General features: G+C 55.7%; 5 protein-coding genes across 5 annotated transcripts; 1 reads left to right on the top strand and 4 right to left on the bottom strand.

Annotated features, from left to right (window-relative positions):
* Positions 1 to 166: 166 nt before the first annotated feature.
* On the bottom strand, positions 167 to 2208 carry A1O7_03559 (dihydroxy-acid dehydratase; the record flags this gene model as incomplete). Its single annotated transcript, XM_007757578.1, has 2 exons — positions 167 to 584; positions 644 to 2208. 2 exons carry the CDS (start codon positions 2206 to 2208, stop codon positions 167 to 169), a joined length of 1983 nt encoding a protein of 660 aa, XP_007755768.1.
* Positions 2209 to 3029: 821 nt separating this feature from the next.
* On the bottom strand, positions 3030 to 5030 carry A1O7_03558 (uncharacterized protein; the record flags this gene model as incomplete). The annotated part of the gene is made up of 1 exon (XM_007757577.1): positions 3030 to 5030. The coding sequence occupies one exon, from the start codon at positions 5028 to 5030 to the stop codon at positions 3030 to 3032; it is 2001 nt and encodes a 666-aa protein (XP_007755767.1).
* A 2209-nt stretch (positions 5031 to 7239) lies between these two features.
* Positions 7240 to 8483, bottom strand: A1O7_03557 (uncharacterized protein; the record flags this gene model as incomplete). The annotated part of the gene is made up of 2 exons (XM_007757576.1): positions 7240 to 8158; positions 8362 to 8483. 2 exons carry the CDS (start codon positions 8481 to 8483, stop codon positions 7240 to 7242), a joined length of 1041 nt encoding a protein of 346 aa, XP_007755766.1.
* A 958-nt stretch (positions 8484 to 9441) lies between these two features.
* On the top strand, positions 9442 to 10860 carry A1O7_03556 (uncharacterized protein; the record flags this gene model as incomplete). Its single annotated transcript, XM_007757575.1, has 1 exon — positions 9442 to 10860. One exon carries the CDS (start codon positions 9442 to 9444, stop codon positions 10858 to 10860), a length of 1419 nt encoding a protein of 472 aa, XP_007755765.1.
* A 1197-nt stretch (positions 10861 to 12057) lies between these two features.
* On the bottom strand, positions 12058 to 13864 carry A1O7_03555 (cell division cycle 20-like protein 1, cofactor-APC complex; the record flags this gene model as incomplete). Its single annotated transcript, XM_007757574.1, has 2 exons — positions 12058 to 13528; positions 13584 to 13864. 2 exons carry the CDS (start codon positions 13862 to 13864, stop codon positions 12058 to 12060), a joined length of 1752 nt encoding a protein of 583 aa, XP_007755764.1.
* Positions 13865 to 14364: the final 500 nt, after the last annotated feature.

Genomic DNA, 14364 nt, shown 5'->3' with positions numbered 1-14364 from the left:
GCGCGAGCGACGACTTACGAAAATTCAGAATCGCGACTGTAAGTTGACGATATGCTGCCGCCGCTACTACAGTACTATTCTGACCGAGTTGACCATCACCGACGCCGCAGCCTTTGACATGCACAGCGCTCGAAAGCACAGCTCGAGGCCCGTGAATGCGCCCCCATCAATGATTATGCCGTGGAGCAGGCCACTTCTGCGCAATGCGCTGATACTTGGGCGCACAGTTCAACACCATCCCCCCACTCAGCTGGCCCGTCTCGCGCCGGAAGATATCCTGCCACGGAGTCTGGCTCTCGGGAACGGCATACCCGCCCTGGGCCTCGAGCTCGTCGCGCCGCTTGCTCAGCTCCTCGTCCGACACCAGCAGTCTGACCTGCCGCTTAGGGAGATCGACTCTGACCATGTCTCCGTCGCGAAGGAGCGCCAGGTTCCCGCCGGCTGCTGCCTCGGGGCTCGCGTTCAGGATCGAGGGGGACCCGGATGTGCCTGATTGGCGACCGTCGCCGATACAGGGTAACGAGGTGACGCCCTGCTTGATGACATGGCCTGGGGCGTGCATGTTGACGACTTCGGCGGCGCCACTGCGGTTGCCCCACGTTAGTCTTTGCGCAGCCACAGAGTGAGACAGTATTCAACTCACGGATATCCCAGCGGCCCGGCGCCGCGCATGACGAGAATGGTCCTCCTGTCGACGTTTGTCTTGGGATCGTCGATCCTGTTGATGAAGTCCTCGCGCCCGTCAAACACCACGGCCTTGCACTCGAAGGCGTTCGGATCGTTCGGGTCGTCGAGGAACTCGGCGCGAAAGTCGTCCGAGATGACCGACGTCTTCATAATCGCCGAGTCGAACAGATTGCCCTTCATGTGCAAGAAGCCGGCGCTGGGCTTGAGGGGATGGTCATAACTTCTAATGGTACTGCGATCCCACGAGAACTGGCCCTTTGCGTTGTCGGCCACGGTCCGCCCGTTACACGTCAGGGCGCCCTCGTGCAGTTTGCCGTGCTGCAGCAACTCGGCCATCACCGCGGGCAGCCCGCCGGCCTTGTAGTACTCCTCGCACAGCATCTCGCCCGCGGGCTGGACGTTGAGCAACAACGGCACGTCAAAGCCGATGGCATCCCAGTCGTCCAGGTCCAGGGGCACGCCGACGTGCTTGGCAATGGCGTTCAGATGGATCGGCGCGTTCGTACTCCCGCCAATGGCGCTGTTGACGACGACGGCGTTTTCGAAGGCGGCCCGCGTCAGGATGTCGCTGGGCTTGCGGTCCACGCGGACCATTTCGACAATCTGCTTGCCGGTGCGGAACGCGCACTGCGCCCTTTCGCGGTACGGGGCCGGGATGGCCGCGCTGCCCGGCAGCGCCATGCCCAGGGCCTCGGCCAACGCGTTCATCGTCGACGCCGTGCCCATGGTGTTGCAGTGGCCCGCGGAGGGGGTCCCCGCGGCGATCATCTCTACCATCATGTCGTCGTCGATCTGGCCCGCGGCGTGCAGGTCGCGCGCCTTCCACAGGATCGTGCCGCTGCCGATGCGGTCGCGCGTGCCATGCAGGCGTCCGTTCAGCATGGGTCCCACGTTCAGGCAGATGGCCGGGATGTTGACACTCGCCGCGGCCATGAGCATCGCGGGCGTGGTCTTGTCGCAGCCCGTAAGCAACACCACCCCGTCCAAAGGGTACGCGTGCAAGATCTCCACGAGCCCCAGGTACAAAAGGTTGCGGTCCAGCGTGGCCGTCGGGCGCCGCACGGACTCCTGGATCGGGTGCGTCGGGAACTCGAACGCGATCCCGCCCGCCGCTCGAATCCCCTCGCGCACCCGCTTCGCCAGCTCCAGGTGGTACCGGTTGCAGGGCGCAATGTCGCTGCCGGACTGGGCGATGCCGATGATGGGCCTGCCGCTGTTCAGCTCGCCCACCGTGAGCCCGTAGTTGAGGAACCGGTCCGTGTACAGCGCCATCATCTCCGGGTCGGAAGGGTTGTTGAACCAGTGCGCCGACCGGAGTTTGCGTGGTGGTGACTCGGACGCACCATCTGACTCGCCGTTCGTCTTGGTTTGGTGGCTTTGGACCCTCGAGAGCTGTCGTTCTAGCTCGGCAGTCCGTTGGCGCAGAGACGCTACCTCGGCCTTGTAGTCTTCGATGTCGGGGACATGGTGCGTGTCGTGGCTGTCGCACGTCGAGCACGTCTGGTCGGGTTGACAGCTCATGTCGACTGTTGAGTGGAATCAAAATGGTTTGCTAGGCGCTCGCACGGGTATTGATATCGATATTTTTGTCGAAATTGACTGGCTTAGGCGTACGGATGCTGCTGATACTCGTCCTCGTTCTGATACCGATACCACGGTGTATCCCTCTAAGCTGTCTGTAGTCTAGAACAACCTGATACCTTGTCATAAGTATATATCCCTCTCTCACATACACGTGGCATTCCTATCTACTTACTGAACCTCTTTCTACTTTGCCGAATCCCAGTTCAATCACAGTTCAATCAGTCACCCAACAGTCTGAAGTCCACAAAGGAGGTCAGTAGGTAGGGCATGGTAGACACGGTACCCTCGGCTCGTTGCCCGACTTGACCACAGGGCGTGCATCCAGTCCCGTTGCTGCCTTTGTTTCTGACCCTGCATGCCGGCAATTGTCGGTTATTGTTTTCTGATGACACCGGGGTGCGGAGAAGAGACGAGTGCTGCGTGGCCCTGACATTGCCTCTTCGGCGGGCTTTTCGCCGAGCGGAGCGGATGCACTCGACATCAGATCAGGTCAAGCTGCTGGCGACTACCTGACCGGAATAGACGAGCCATCTTTGTTTTGACTTGTAGTGGAATACTCAAACGCTAGATATTGAGCACGCAACTACACCGTACACAGTATGCTAATGCTAACGAGATGAGGCCCTACGGGCTATTATCGAGTTGATAGAATCGAGACCTTTTCCCAAAATGCCACCCCAATGGGCATGGTTGGCAGCAACAAGACGCCGTGGCTTGTGCTTAACGAACCCCATCTCAACAACGCCTTGCAGGTCATATCATCGGCAAGGGGTATCTTGTAGGTTGTGTTGTACAAACTCAATTGGATCGTCCGTCATTTTCTGAGCCTCGTCGCCCGAAATGCTCGCCGTATCGTCAACGCCAAGTTCCAGCCCGTCTTCCGGATCCGAGTAAACCAACTCCGCCCAGACTCTCCAGTGAATTGATGCAATGTGCGCCAGTCGCCTGGCTATGTCATCTATTTCGGGCAAGAGTCGCCATCGACATCCTTGTGCGCGGACCTGTTGCCAGTGTTTCTGTGCATGGGATATCTCCAGTGTCGTCATGTTTTGGAATCTGATTGCGTGTGTATGTGCTTCCTGTTCAATCGCACGGACTAACTGTCGTGCACGGCGGTGGTGCTGATGCTCGTTTACGAACATTTGTTGCAAGAGCCACGTCGTCTTCGCAACCGTGGTAGAAGGAATTGGCACGGCACGGCCCAGGTGGACAAGCGATGCGGCACGGCTGAGCTCAACCGCAATGGCTTCTGTGTGTTGTAGCCAGATCTGCGAAACTTCTTCCGGATTGCCGTCGGTAATATCCATGATTCTGTTTCGCAGAAGAAAATGCATCTCCGCGACCTGTCTCTCCAACATGCTCTGGCTCTCAGGACCAGAGAGCTCACGGACCAGCTGGTTGAACACCAAGAGACACATATCCAGGTGGACAAAGTCTTGAATGTCGCCGCGTAACTCCTTCAGGCGCTTTTGGTCATAAGCAAGGGTTGCCGGAAGCTTCGGATCCGGCCAGAGACAGAGTTCAAGCATACCGTCGACTAGAACAGCTAGAGGCATTGATCTTGGAGTCTGGCGGTCGATGTGACACTGTTGGTGTTTTGCGACCGCAAGGTCGTACCACTTCCGCGACGCCTGTGCTTCGAGATTGCCGTGGCCGATCCTGGATCTGAAGAACTCTTGCTGAAAGGCGACGGTATCATCGATCAAGAGATAACGAAAGCTTCTGATCTGATGGTTAGCAACATCCAGCTTCATAGCCTCGAGGATCTGGAAGAGCGTCTCGATCCCAGCGACAAGGATGTGAATGTCTCCATTCTCGGCGCCTTGCCTGATCATTTCAGCCATCTCATGAGCCGATACATCTCGCATTGGTGCGCAGTGGCTGGTGAGCAGACCATCGAGCCATCGAGCCAGACGAACAATGTCTAGAAGACCATGAGACACCTCTTGCAACAGCAGAGATACGTCAAGATACTGACTGATCTGATCTTGATCCTTCTCGGGCACCAGAATGACGAGCAATTCTTGCAATTTCTGGAACAAGGCCGGCAGCCTCCGCCTAAACGAAGGTGGCCTTCCCTCAAGGACACGTTTATCCGAGCTGGGAGAACGTCTCTCATCGCATTTTGCACACGAGACCAACAAGCTATGCTGATAGACTATCCTCAGTTCAACCTCGAGACTATGCCAATACCGCCTTGCATCCCTCTTCTTCTGTTCGCCCTTGCCACCGGAGATCGGGGTGAAGTGGAGGTCATGGTCGTAGTTGATATCGATGCGCAGGGTAACGTTCGATTGAATGTAAGTGAGCTCCAGCTCCCCAAGAGATTCTTTTGTGACCGGAGGATAAGGACTAGCGTTGAGCAGCGCGTCGACTTCGGCTTCACTAGTGCAGGGAGGTATCGCAACCAGGTTCTCGGTGTCTTCAGCCCCAGCACAATGAGGATCGCTCGGTGGTGGGGTGCACTCTTTATCCGGTACTTGCCTGGCCTGTTGGGGCGCCTCGACACGCGTCTCCGGCGACGAATGGTAGCCTGAATCGGAAGGTCGAGACTCGTGATGACGGTCCTCCTTGAGAACCCATTTAGGCGAAGTGCATCCAGCAGGTCGGGGCATATTCGATGTCGAAGTGTAGGAGGCGGTGGCGGACAAGGAACGGTCAGCGGGGAGCTGCTCAGCCTTGGTGGCTGGACCTGAGTACTTCGTGTTTCTGAGCCCGTTAGAGGAGCCATCTGGGATGTTGTCTGCATCTTTGCCCATTTCTATATCGCCTGTCTCCTCCCATTCCCATTCCCCTGTGCGCTTCATCCGATGCGTGCCGGCCACAGGCCTTCATTCCTATTGGCGCATTTCTCTGAAGTTTGCTCGCTTTGCGGACAAGGGCTAGAGTGGAACGACTGGAGAAAGGACCCCGTCGGGCAGGGAGAGAAAGGTCTATGCTGCAGCTGCGGCCTTCGGACGTCACACCTGTGGAGCGGAAGCTCTTGGTGTCACAAACGGGTCGGCCGGGTACAGATGGGAGAATTGTGTGCGCCCGTCGTGTGTAGGGCGATCGGCGACCGAGTTGTTATTAGTATGCGTTCAATGAGATCGATCCGTGAATGTTGAGAACGAATGGACGTCCTCGTGGGAGCGTGGGGGAAGAATGGAATTGGGTAGCACTCGCACGGCTTCGGGAGCTGAGATGGGGGTTGGACACGGTTGCTATGTCCCGAATCAAACAAGACGCACAACAAAGTGTGGCGTGAGGTGTGCGGTGTGCGGTGTGCAGTGTGTCTGGAATCCTGAATCCTCCTGCCTTGGTGGTGCGATAACGAGTGACGGGAAACCTAAGCAGCGTAGCAAGACAGCATCACTTTGTTTCGTGGGCAGGGAAAATAACGCAATGACAGGAAGCTTGCCAGTACGGAGTATTCACTCTCACCTCAGTTTCGTCCTGAGTTCCGCCCGGGATGCGTCACCCCTGCCTCATTTCGTATTAGGCGTAGTATTCGGCACCTTAACTTACCGTGCGCCCGTGGCTGGGAATCCCGGCAGAACAGGAGGCTCTTTGTGTGAATCCATGGTATTCGACGACAATATCACAAAGAGACGTTTAATCTTGGAGTCAAGCGAATGTGAAGCGCCTGGTCGCAGTTGGCCATTGACCAACGGCTACGTGACCTGCGAGGTTGAAGTGGGCCTGTCTCTCCACGCTGCGGTGGTTTCGCCGGCACACCACATTGGTGCTCAAGGTGACTCCAAGAACTTGTTCAAGTCATTTGCCAATGGCAGGCAGCTATCGCCATGGGGAAGCAGCCCCGTCGTTTCGCCACTGACCAGGAACACAAGGCCACGAGGCTACAAATCAAGGCCCGTCTCACGGCTGATCATTGCATTATCCTGCGAAAAGCAACTAACTCTGTGACAATCAGGCTCTGGTCCAGCGATCCTCCTGTCAGTCCAAAGCTTCGCCGAGCGCGCATATATCTACAGTGTCATCCTGTCATCCAGTTCAAAATGAGGCGGATCTCTTCGGCCGCAAGCCATGCGCATAAGAGCAGAGATCTGCGTCGACTCAATATAGTCCTACTACCTCTCTGACTGGAACACTAGGGACTCTGGGTTCATCTGCTACACCAGCGTGGACAATGACGGTCTCTCCACAACTTACGCCCCGGCTGCTGTGCACTTGTTCAACAAGCCGCCCATTACAGGGTTACACTGAATGCAGCAATCCCCTTCTGGAATTTCGGCGTCCAATCTGGAATCGTGGTAAGGCATATGGTTCCGAATTTCAGCAGTACGGTGGACTGAGCAGTTGCACCGAAAGCGTCCTTCTAGCGGACCCGAGTGAACGAGGACATCGAACATCAACATCCCCGTGGGGGCCGTTACGAGCACCAGTCGCTCTACTTGGAAGAAGCAATTCTCTATCGTGTCGGCGGTTACTGGATTGTACTTGTTGACAATTTGCTACTTGTCAGCGTATGTGCAACAGATCTCGTTCTTCCTCAGCAGCAGTTGCATAATCTCGTGTTCATGTGAGCGATGCTTGCGACCAGGACGCCTATACGTTCCCCTCCAGACACATTATTAGCTTGCGCGACAAGAGAGTCCACCACACACTCGACATTTGACACCCTGTCCAGGACACAAAAGCCCTGTAGCATGGTGCCTTAGGTCGGATATCTTATCGGTGCCGGAGTGGTGATTCTGTTGATCTTGGTACCCGACACGGGGCTAACAGCATCACTGGGTCCAATTAGTGACAACCCTGGTTGATTCAACGCGGACGAAGTCCCTCCTATCACTGCATGCCAAGCACAACAGCAGTTTGCGACCCAAGAAGCTTGGTCTCCAGGCAATGATTTCGCGAACTCGGTAACCCAGCAACAGCCTCATCCCTCCTCCGTCCTCGCATACAGACACGGCATGCCAGCTGCTCAGGATAAATTCAGCTTCGGGCATTATGAGTCTGACTAACCGACTATTCGTCTTGGATCTTGACCACAACTTTCTTCGATCCTCCAGCGCCAGCTAATTGGTGATGATATGCCTTGATCGCATCCTCGAAGCCTCCGTTGCCAATCACTTCATACTCTGTCGGCAAGAGTTTGCCCGCCTCAATTAGGCCAATGATGACAGGAATGTACGTCGCAACCTTCTTGTTTAATTCAGTGGCTTCTGGTCGCCCAACAGTTCCCAGAGCAACAAGGTAGGTCTTGCCACCCTCAAAGTCACCTATGCCGCTCCAGTCGTTTGTGGTAGCGAAAAACTTCTGGGTGCTCTTGCTTGCCTTGAACAACTCTTTGGCGAGAACAGGGTCGTCCCCTGCGACTGCGTCGTAGATGCGGCCAACGTCGCCGCCAGTGATGTCCAGCACAGCCCTGAATTGATCCTCCAAGGGTTGCTTGTAGTCAAACGGAACGGCGCCGAGTTCTTTGACGACAGCAGCAGATTTGCTCGAACATGAGGCGGCCACATTATAACCGGTCGCTTTAGCGAGCTGAATTGCTGCTTTTCCGACATTGCTGGCGCCTCCCAATATGACGATCCATTCTTCTTTGGACGCTGGGAGATTTCTAGGATCAGGTAAGGTGAGCTTGAGGCCGTCGAACAACCCCAGACATGCTGTCTCACTTGCCACCCCCAACGTCGCGGCCTCGAGCAAAGAAATATTGTCTGGCTTCCGAAGAGTCACTGCGGCATCAAACAGGAAGTATTCTTGGGCGCCGGTGTATCCCAGCATTCCTACCCTGGTGCAGCCGAACACCTGATCACCGGATGTGAAACCGTACTGGGAAGTCGCCTCACTTCCCGCCTCGACCACAATGCCAGCGGCATCAACGCCAAGTCCTAGCGGCCAATTGACCACAAGAAGGCCATACGCGGCCATGAAATGGTCCCTAAAACATCGTTAGCCTCTGATCGAGACTGTTCGCATCCGGGCAAAAACAACCAAGACGCTGCTCAGGTAACCGGGACCATTCGCACGCCAGCAAAATACCTTGTGCCAGATAGACCGGCGCAGGACTTGCGCGCAAACCACCTCTAGCTAAAAGCTAACGCCGAAGAAACAAGGACACTAGGATGGATCGTTCTCACTTACACAGGGTTGATTGCTGTCCAGATGGACTTTACCAGCAGCTGATCTGGTCCCGGCGACGGCTTGTCCAGGTCATCAACGACCGTTGGCTCAGCTCCCTGCTTCTCAAAGATGACACCCTTCATCGCGGATTGTTTTGATGAGATGCTAACGAGGTATAGACAAAGGTGAAGATGGTTGCGAAGTTATCGCAGTCCGAAGATGACATCAACGGCGAACTTTGAGGCTGCCTTATACCTCGAGGCAATGGAGAAAGGCTGAAAGACTCGCACAGGCACCACAGTAATACGTATTTGAAGTCTTGCGATGGCATCGAGCTAGACCTGCTAAGGTAAACAGGATCAGACATGCCAGTGGACTGGTTAGAGGCCGTCTTCTAGCAGGAAGGTTTAAGCCGCGGCGCAGACGTGCCTCTATCTCAGGTATACGACGCGGGTGGCACACGAGAACCGAGCGAAAGCCAGGCGTGATAGGCCGCGGAGGAAGCACCTGCCCTGCCTGGTTTGATGTTGCAGCAGTGGCATTCTTGTTCCAATAGCAATCATGACTGAGGAACGGGATACGAGACTTCTCAAAGACTCGTATCCCGGGAATACGAAGAGGGGCTCGGGAAACCTTGGATGGTCAGAGTCTGGCCTGGACAGTCAGCTTGGTGCAAGCCTGCATTACTTACCCAAAGTATCATTTCAGAGAACAATAGAAGCCGCGTGTATCTAGCAGAGTGTCCAAGCATATGAGCATGAGGCAGCTAAGAGAAGTACGTGGTGTTGTAAGTGCGAGGTGAAATCGAGTTGACTCGTTCGGTGGGTTTGCACAGTCTGCACTTCAACTGCGCCGTAGCAGCTACGGTCGACTATTTGCATCTAAATGATTTCTCGGTGAGCGACAAGCGGCAGCGAAGTGGAGCTGGAGCTTAAGAAAGTCCGTCGGCCAACTCGCTCTCAACAATCACGGCCTCAATGCTCCGTACTCCGTACTTTACAAACAACACGCCAGCTCGCCGCGCACCCGTGCACTCGCCGGTCAATGCATCTGCTCTGATCAGATAGATCTCGCTGGCTCTCCTATTGCAATTCTCTTGCCATGGCTGGCCGACAGTCAGTTCGACTGCTCGCTCGCCAGCTCACATCCTCCCAATGCGCCCTTTCACAACAATCCCAACACCATGCCCGACGGGCATTCTCCTCGACGCCTTCTGCCCTCGCGGCGCATAACTTCATGATGCCCGCCATGTCGCCGACCATGACCGAAGGCAATATCTCCAGCTGGAAAGTCAAGGAAGGCGACTCCTTTTCCGCCGGGGACATCCTGCTAGAAATCGAGACGGACAAGGCGTCCATGGACGTGGAAGCCCAAGAGGATGGCGTCATGGCCAAGATCTTCCAGGGCGATGGGTCGAAATCCGTACAAGTCGGCACGAGGATAGCCGTCCTCGCGGATGCAGGAGACGACGTCTCGAGCCTCGAGATCCCGGCCGACGACTCCAAACCCGTGCAGTCCCCAGCGGAGAACATCAAGGGCGGGGACGATGCGAAGTACGAGAGCTCCGGCGCGGAGAAGAGCACACCGGGCACACCGCAGGACCCGAGGCCCGCGAAGGACAAACCCAAGACGAGCCCGAAGGGACCGGGCGCGAATCCGAAATATCCTCTCTACCCGTCCGTGATTGCGCTCATCCACGAGAACCACATCCCCGACGAAGACGTGGCCAAGATCGTCGCCACAGGTCCCAATGGCCGACTACTCAAGGGCGACGTCCTCGCATACCTGGGCGCCATCGCGTCAGACTATTCGGCCGAACAATCCAAGCGCATCGAACACATGGGCCACCTCGACCTGAGTAACATCAAAGTCCTACCCGCGACGCCGGAAAACAAGCCCGCCCCTTCAGAAGACACCACACGAGGCAAAGTGGCTAGAGCAGCCGAGGTCCCTCCCGTGACGAGCGTATCCCTGACGATTTCGCTGTCGGAGGTACTCAAGGTGCAAAAACGGGTCAAAGACACGCTGGGCGTGACGGTGCCCATCTCCACGTTCCTCGCCCGCGCCGTCGACCTGGCCAACGACGACCTGCCGAAACCGAAAAACGCAAAGCCCTCGGCAGACGACCTCTTCAACGCCGTCCTCGGCCTGACATCCATCCCCACGACATCGAGAGGGACATACCTGCCGCAGATCGACGCCTTTCCCGCCGTCCCGCGTGGATCCACGCCCGCGCCATCCTCACGCTCCTCGAGACAGCTGGGCACCAGTACAGAACACAAAATCGACATCCTCGACATCCTGTCCGGTAAAGTGACGCCGCGACGGTCAGCAGCGGCGGCTCGTCTTTCCTCCACGCCGGCCTCCACGACCCCGGGGCGCACCTTGGCCACCACCTCGGAGGGGGCGCTCAACGTTTTCAGCCTCATGGTGCCCAAGGGTGAGGAGAAGCGGGCCCGGACGTTTCTGGAGCGAGTCAAGACCGTGCTGCAGCTCGAGCCGGGCAAGTTGGTGCTCTGAACGTGCCTACGTGTGTACCTATTTACTACGCACTGTAGGGAAGTGAACCAGTGGGCGAGAGAAAAGGGAGGAGCCTTGAGAGGAGTGGTCTTCCTTACCAGCATCGAGCTGAGTGGTCCTCCTGAATCAGCCAGCCTCTGTAACTACAGCCGCGTGAGCGTGAAGAAGTTCCCAGGCTTCCCCCACTGCGCCCGATAGACTACTATGCCTTTTTGTACACAGTGCATTTGAGCGTGCGCGTGAGAGGGAGCGGATACCCTTCCTACTGACTACGCACTGTAGGAAAGTCAATTGGGGGTGACGGGCGAGAGGAGAGGGACGAGCTTCGAGCTGAGCGAGCGGTCTTCCTATGTAAAACCAGCCAGCCAGCCAGCCTCTCTCTGTACACAGTAGCTACAGCCGTGTGGCGTGTGGCCGCGTAGTTCTCAGGGTCCTTTCCATAGCGCTTGATAGACTCTGCGTTCTTGTACAAAAGGCATTTGACCGTACGGAGGAGCCGACATTGTTCCTCTCTTGGGGACTCTCTCCCTTCGTGTATGAGATCGTCATTGGGATTCCAAGTGCGAATATGTGGTAGTCAACCATCTGATCCGCTTCTCGAGCCATAACGTCGTCAGCATTGTATCCGCCCCTCTCGGACGAGGTGGTACGATCTAGCCGACCGACATGGTCTTTACGAGTGAATCAGACAGAAACATGGTGGTCAATGTCACTTCTTGAATTCTCTGTCTTGCTTTTCGCTGAAGATAGCGCGCTTAGACGCCATGTGAGTGGTGGCAAGGACGATACCGATTGGGCTTGAGCATAGTAGACGCCTACGCAACCTGGAGCGCCTCGCTTGCAAGAAAAGAACAGGACCAATGCCCACTTCGGTCCATATCCACCCCAATATTCCTGTGAGTATCCGAGCCCTCCTGCCATTAGCTCGTAGCACATTCACGATAGTCCTGGAGATCGCACTCCGCTTGCTGGGTCTGATTTTCATTCCGAGAAGACGCTCGCGCTTGCTAATTAAAACCACAATCAAAGCAAACAGCACCACATCAGTCGTAGAGATAGCTGGAGGTCGTAGCCGTATAAGAGTCATTGCTGTACAGGTCTGGCTGTATGTCAACGGTGAAGTCGTGATACGTCTGGGTTGCTCGGGTACGGTCGATTCCGTCAAGACGTCAAGAAATAAGCCTGTGGGTGGAGGTATCATCGGATAGCACCCCAATCACCCAATCCGCCCGCGATGCCATCACTGTTCCGACCTTCATTGCCCTTCTTGCCAAACACCCTCCAGAATCGGAGTGTTTCATCCCCCGCTCCCGTCACAACAGTAGTACCGTCAGGACTGGTGCTCAGGTAGAGAACACGGAACGTATGCCCAGTAAGACTGACGACCTGCTCCATCTTGGGATACTTCCACACCACGATCTGATTCTGGCTGTACCCGTGCGTACTGACGATCTCGTCGCTGTTCTTGCTCCAGGCTAGGTTGCAGACTTGACTCCCAGTGTCGACCTCCTTGATAAGTGATCCGTTGGCGGTGTTCCAGAACTTGATTGACCGATCCGCTGTACCTCCACCTGAAGCGAGTAAATGATGCTGATGAGGACTCCAAGCGATTGCCTTGACTGCTGCAACGTGGTTCGAGAATCGATAGAGTGGTGTTTCAGACAGCTTGTCCCACACACAAAGCTTGTTGTCATTCCCGCCTGAGGCAAGTTGGCCATCCTCGGTGTTCCAGCGCAGACCACAAACTTCTTGTTTATGCCCTGCCAGCCTCCGCAGGTATTGATCCGGACTCCGCACATCTCGATGATAGATTAGTCGATCTCGAGAGCCGGACGTCAAGATATGGTCATTCCAAGCCAGTGCGCCAACTCGAGCTGAGTGGCCCGTCATCGTGCGCAACCTCCTGGACTTCTCGGCGTCATAAATCTGAACAAAGCCTTTGTGTGTGCCAATGGCAAGATGAGATCCCCGCTGTATCCATGCGACCGACGTCACCAGATCGTTGTCAGGAAGCTTGCACAGTTGTGTTACTTTACCAGTGGTACTGTTCCACAAGTAGACACACGAGCCGAGCCCTACACCGAGAATATTGGCCGATCCCCAGTCTACAAGATTCAGGTAGAAATCGTCCGCCAACTCTGGTGCATCCAAGACCTTGTAGGGAACTTTTGCGATCGGTCGAGGTTGTTTCCGAGGCGTCTGAAGAATCGACTGAGAAGAGTAATTGATGGGTGATATTGAATATAGATCCGATCTTGCGTTCAGGTTGATGATGCCAGGATGCTTTGCATTCCGGGATGAGGGAGTTGGATGACCCGAGCCGATGACTTTCTGAGGAGACTTGTAGGTGAACATGTTCTTGTGAGGAGTGGTGGGGGTGATAGAGGCGGGCGGCATTGCTGATAATGATGGCTGACCTGGAGGTGTCTGCCGACGGCCGAACAACTCGTCTGGAGAAAGAGACCGGTAGTCTTGCGGTACTGAATCGCCCATTAACTCGTTGCGCAGAACCTTTGAGTATGTCCTATTCGCCTCTTCGGTCCGTTGAAAATGCAGTTCTCCGTGAGGGGTTTTCTTTCTCGACCTTGAGGGAGTCGCCGGTGAGCCATCATCGTGTAATAAGCTGTAGGTCGCCTGCAAGTCCTGGCCGTCTCTGTTGGGGATGAACCTGGGGTACCAATCAGTTCCACATCACTCCGCCCTCAAACTTCTCACCAACTCACCGGTCTCCGTAGATGCGCTGTCTTTTCCTACTAGGACTTCGGCCTGGAGTTCTGTCTCTCTGTCTTCCAGCATTCTCGATCTCTCTTAGTCTCCGGTTCAGCGCGTCGGCCTCCATTTCCTCTGTAGCTCGTTGAATGGCGGACATGCCTTCCTCGGGCACCGCAAAGCGCTTGGTCGATATCGTCGGAGGGGTCTTTGAGCCGCCGGGTGTGGGTAATGTAGGGGTTCGGGGGCGCTCTGAGGTGTCGACTGTCAAGGGAGCTGAAGAATCGTTGTCCATGGTGAGGAAGTAGTGAGGAAGCGCCGAGGATTAAAAAGGATGTGTTGTCACTTCCGGCAGAGGATGTTGTTGTGGTCAGTCACCAAGGTGACGTGGAGTGAAGGTGAGGCAGTGATAAATGTGAAGTCGTATGAGCTCCAGGGACGCTGTACCAGGTCGAGTGCCAGTGTTGTGAATGCCGGTGGTCTCTGCAACCGCGACCCGATTGTCGCCCTGACCCAGTCCTGTACCCACTCAAGTCGCGAAGTTGTGATCTGCTAATTGACTAGATTCCCAAGCATGATGACGAAAATCCCAGAGCAGTACTACCCAGATGGCGGATGTCGTATATGGCAATGTATGTATGGTGAGCGAGGCAGTTGTGGTGCTGATGCGCAGGTGGTGAATTGAAAGTCATTCAATCGACACCATTCAGGGTCGCAACTTCCGCGGGTGTCTAGAGCCTGGTTACCCGCCTAACCCAATCCGGGTTCTTGTGGGCCTACATCACATTCACTTGG

Source organism: Cladophialophora yegresii (genome assembly GCF_000585515.1).
Source record: "Cladophialophora yegresii CBS 114405 chromosome Unknown aczIN-supercont1.2, whole genome shotgun sequence".
Classification (NCBI taxonomy): Eukaryota; Fungi; Ascomycota; class Eurotiomycetes; order Chaetothyriales; family Herpotrichiellaceae; genus Cladophialophora; species Cladophialophora yegresii.
The sequence above is the reverse complement of the archived record's forward strand: the minus strand, read 5'-3'. Positions and strand labels throughout refer to the sequence as shown.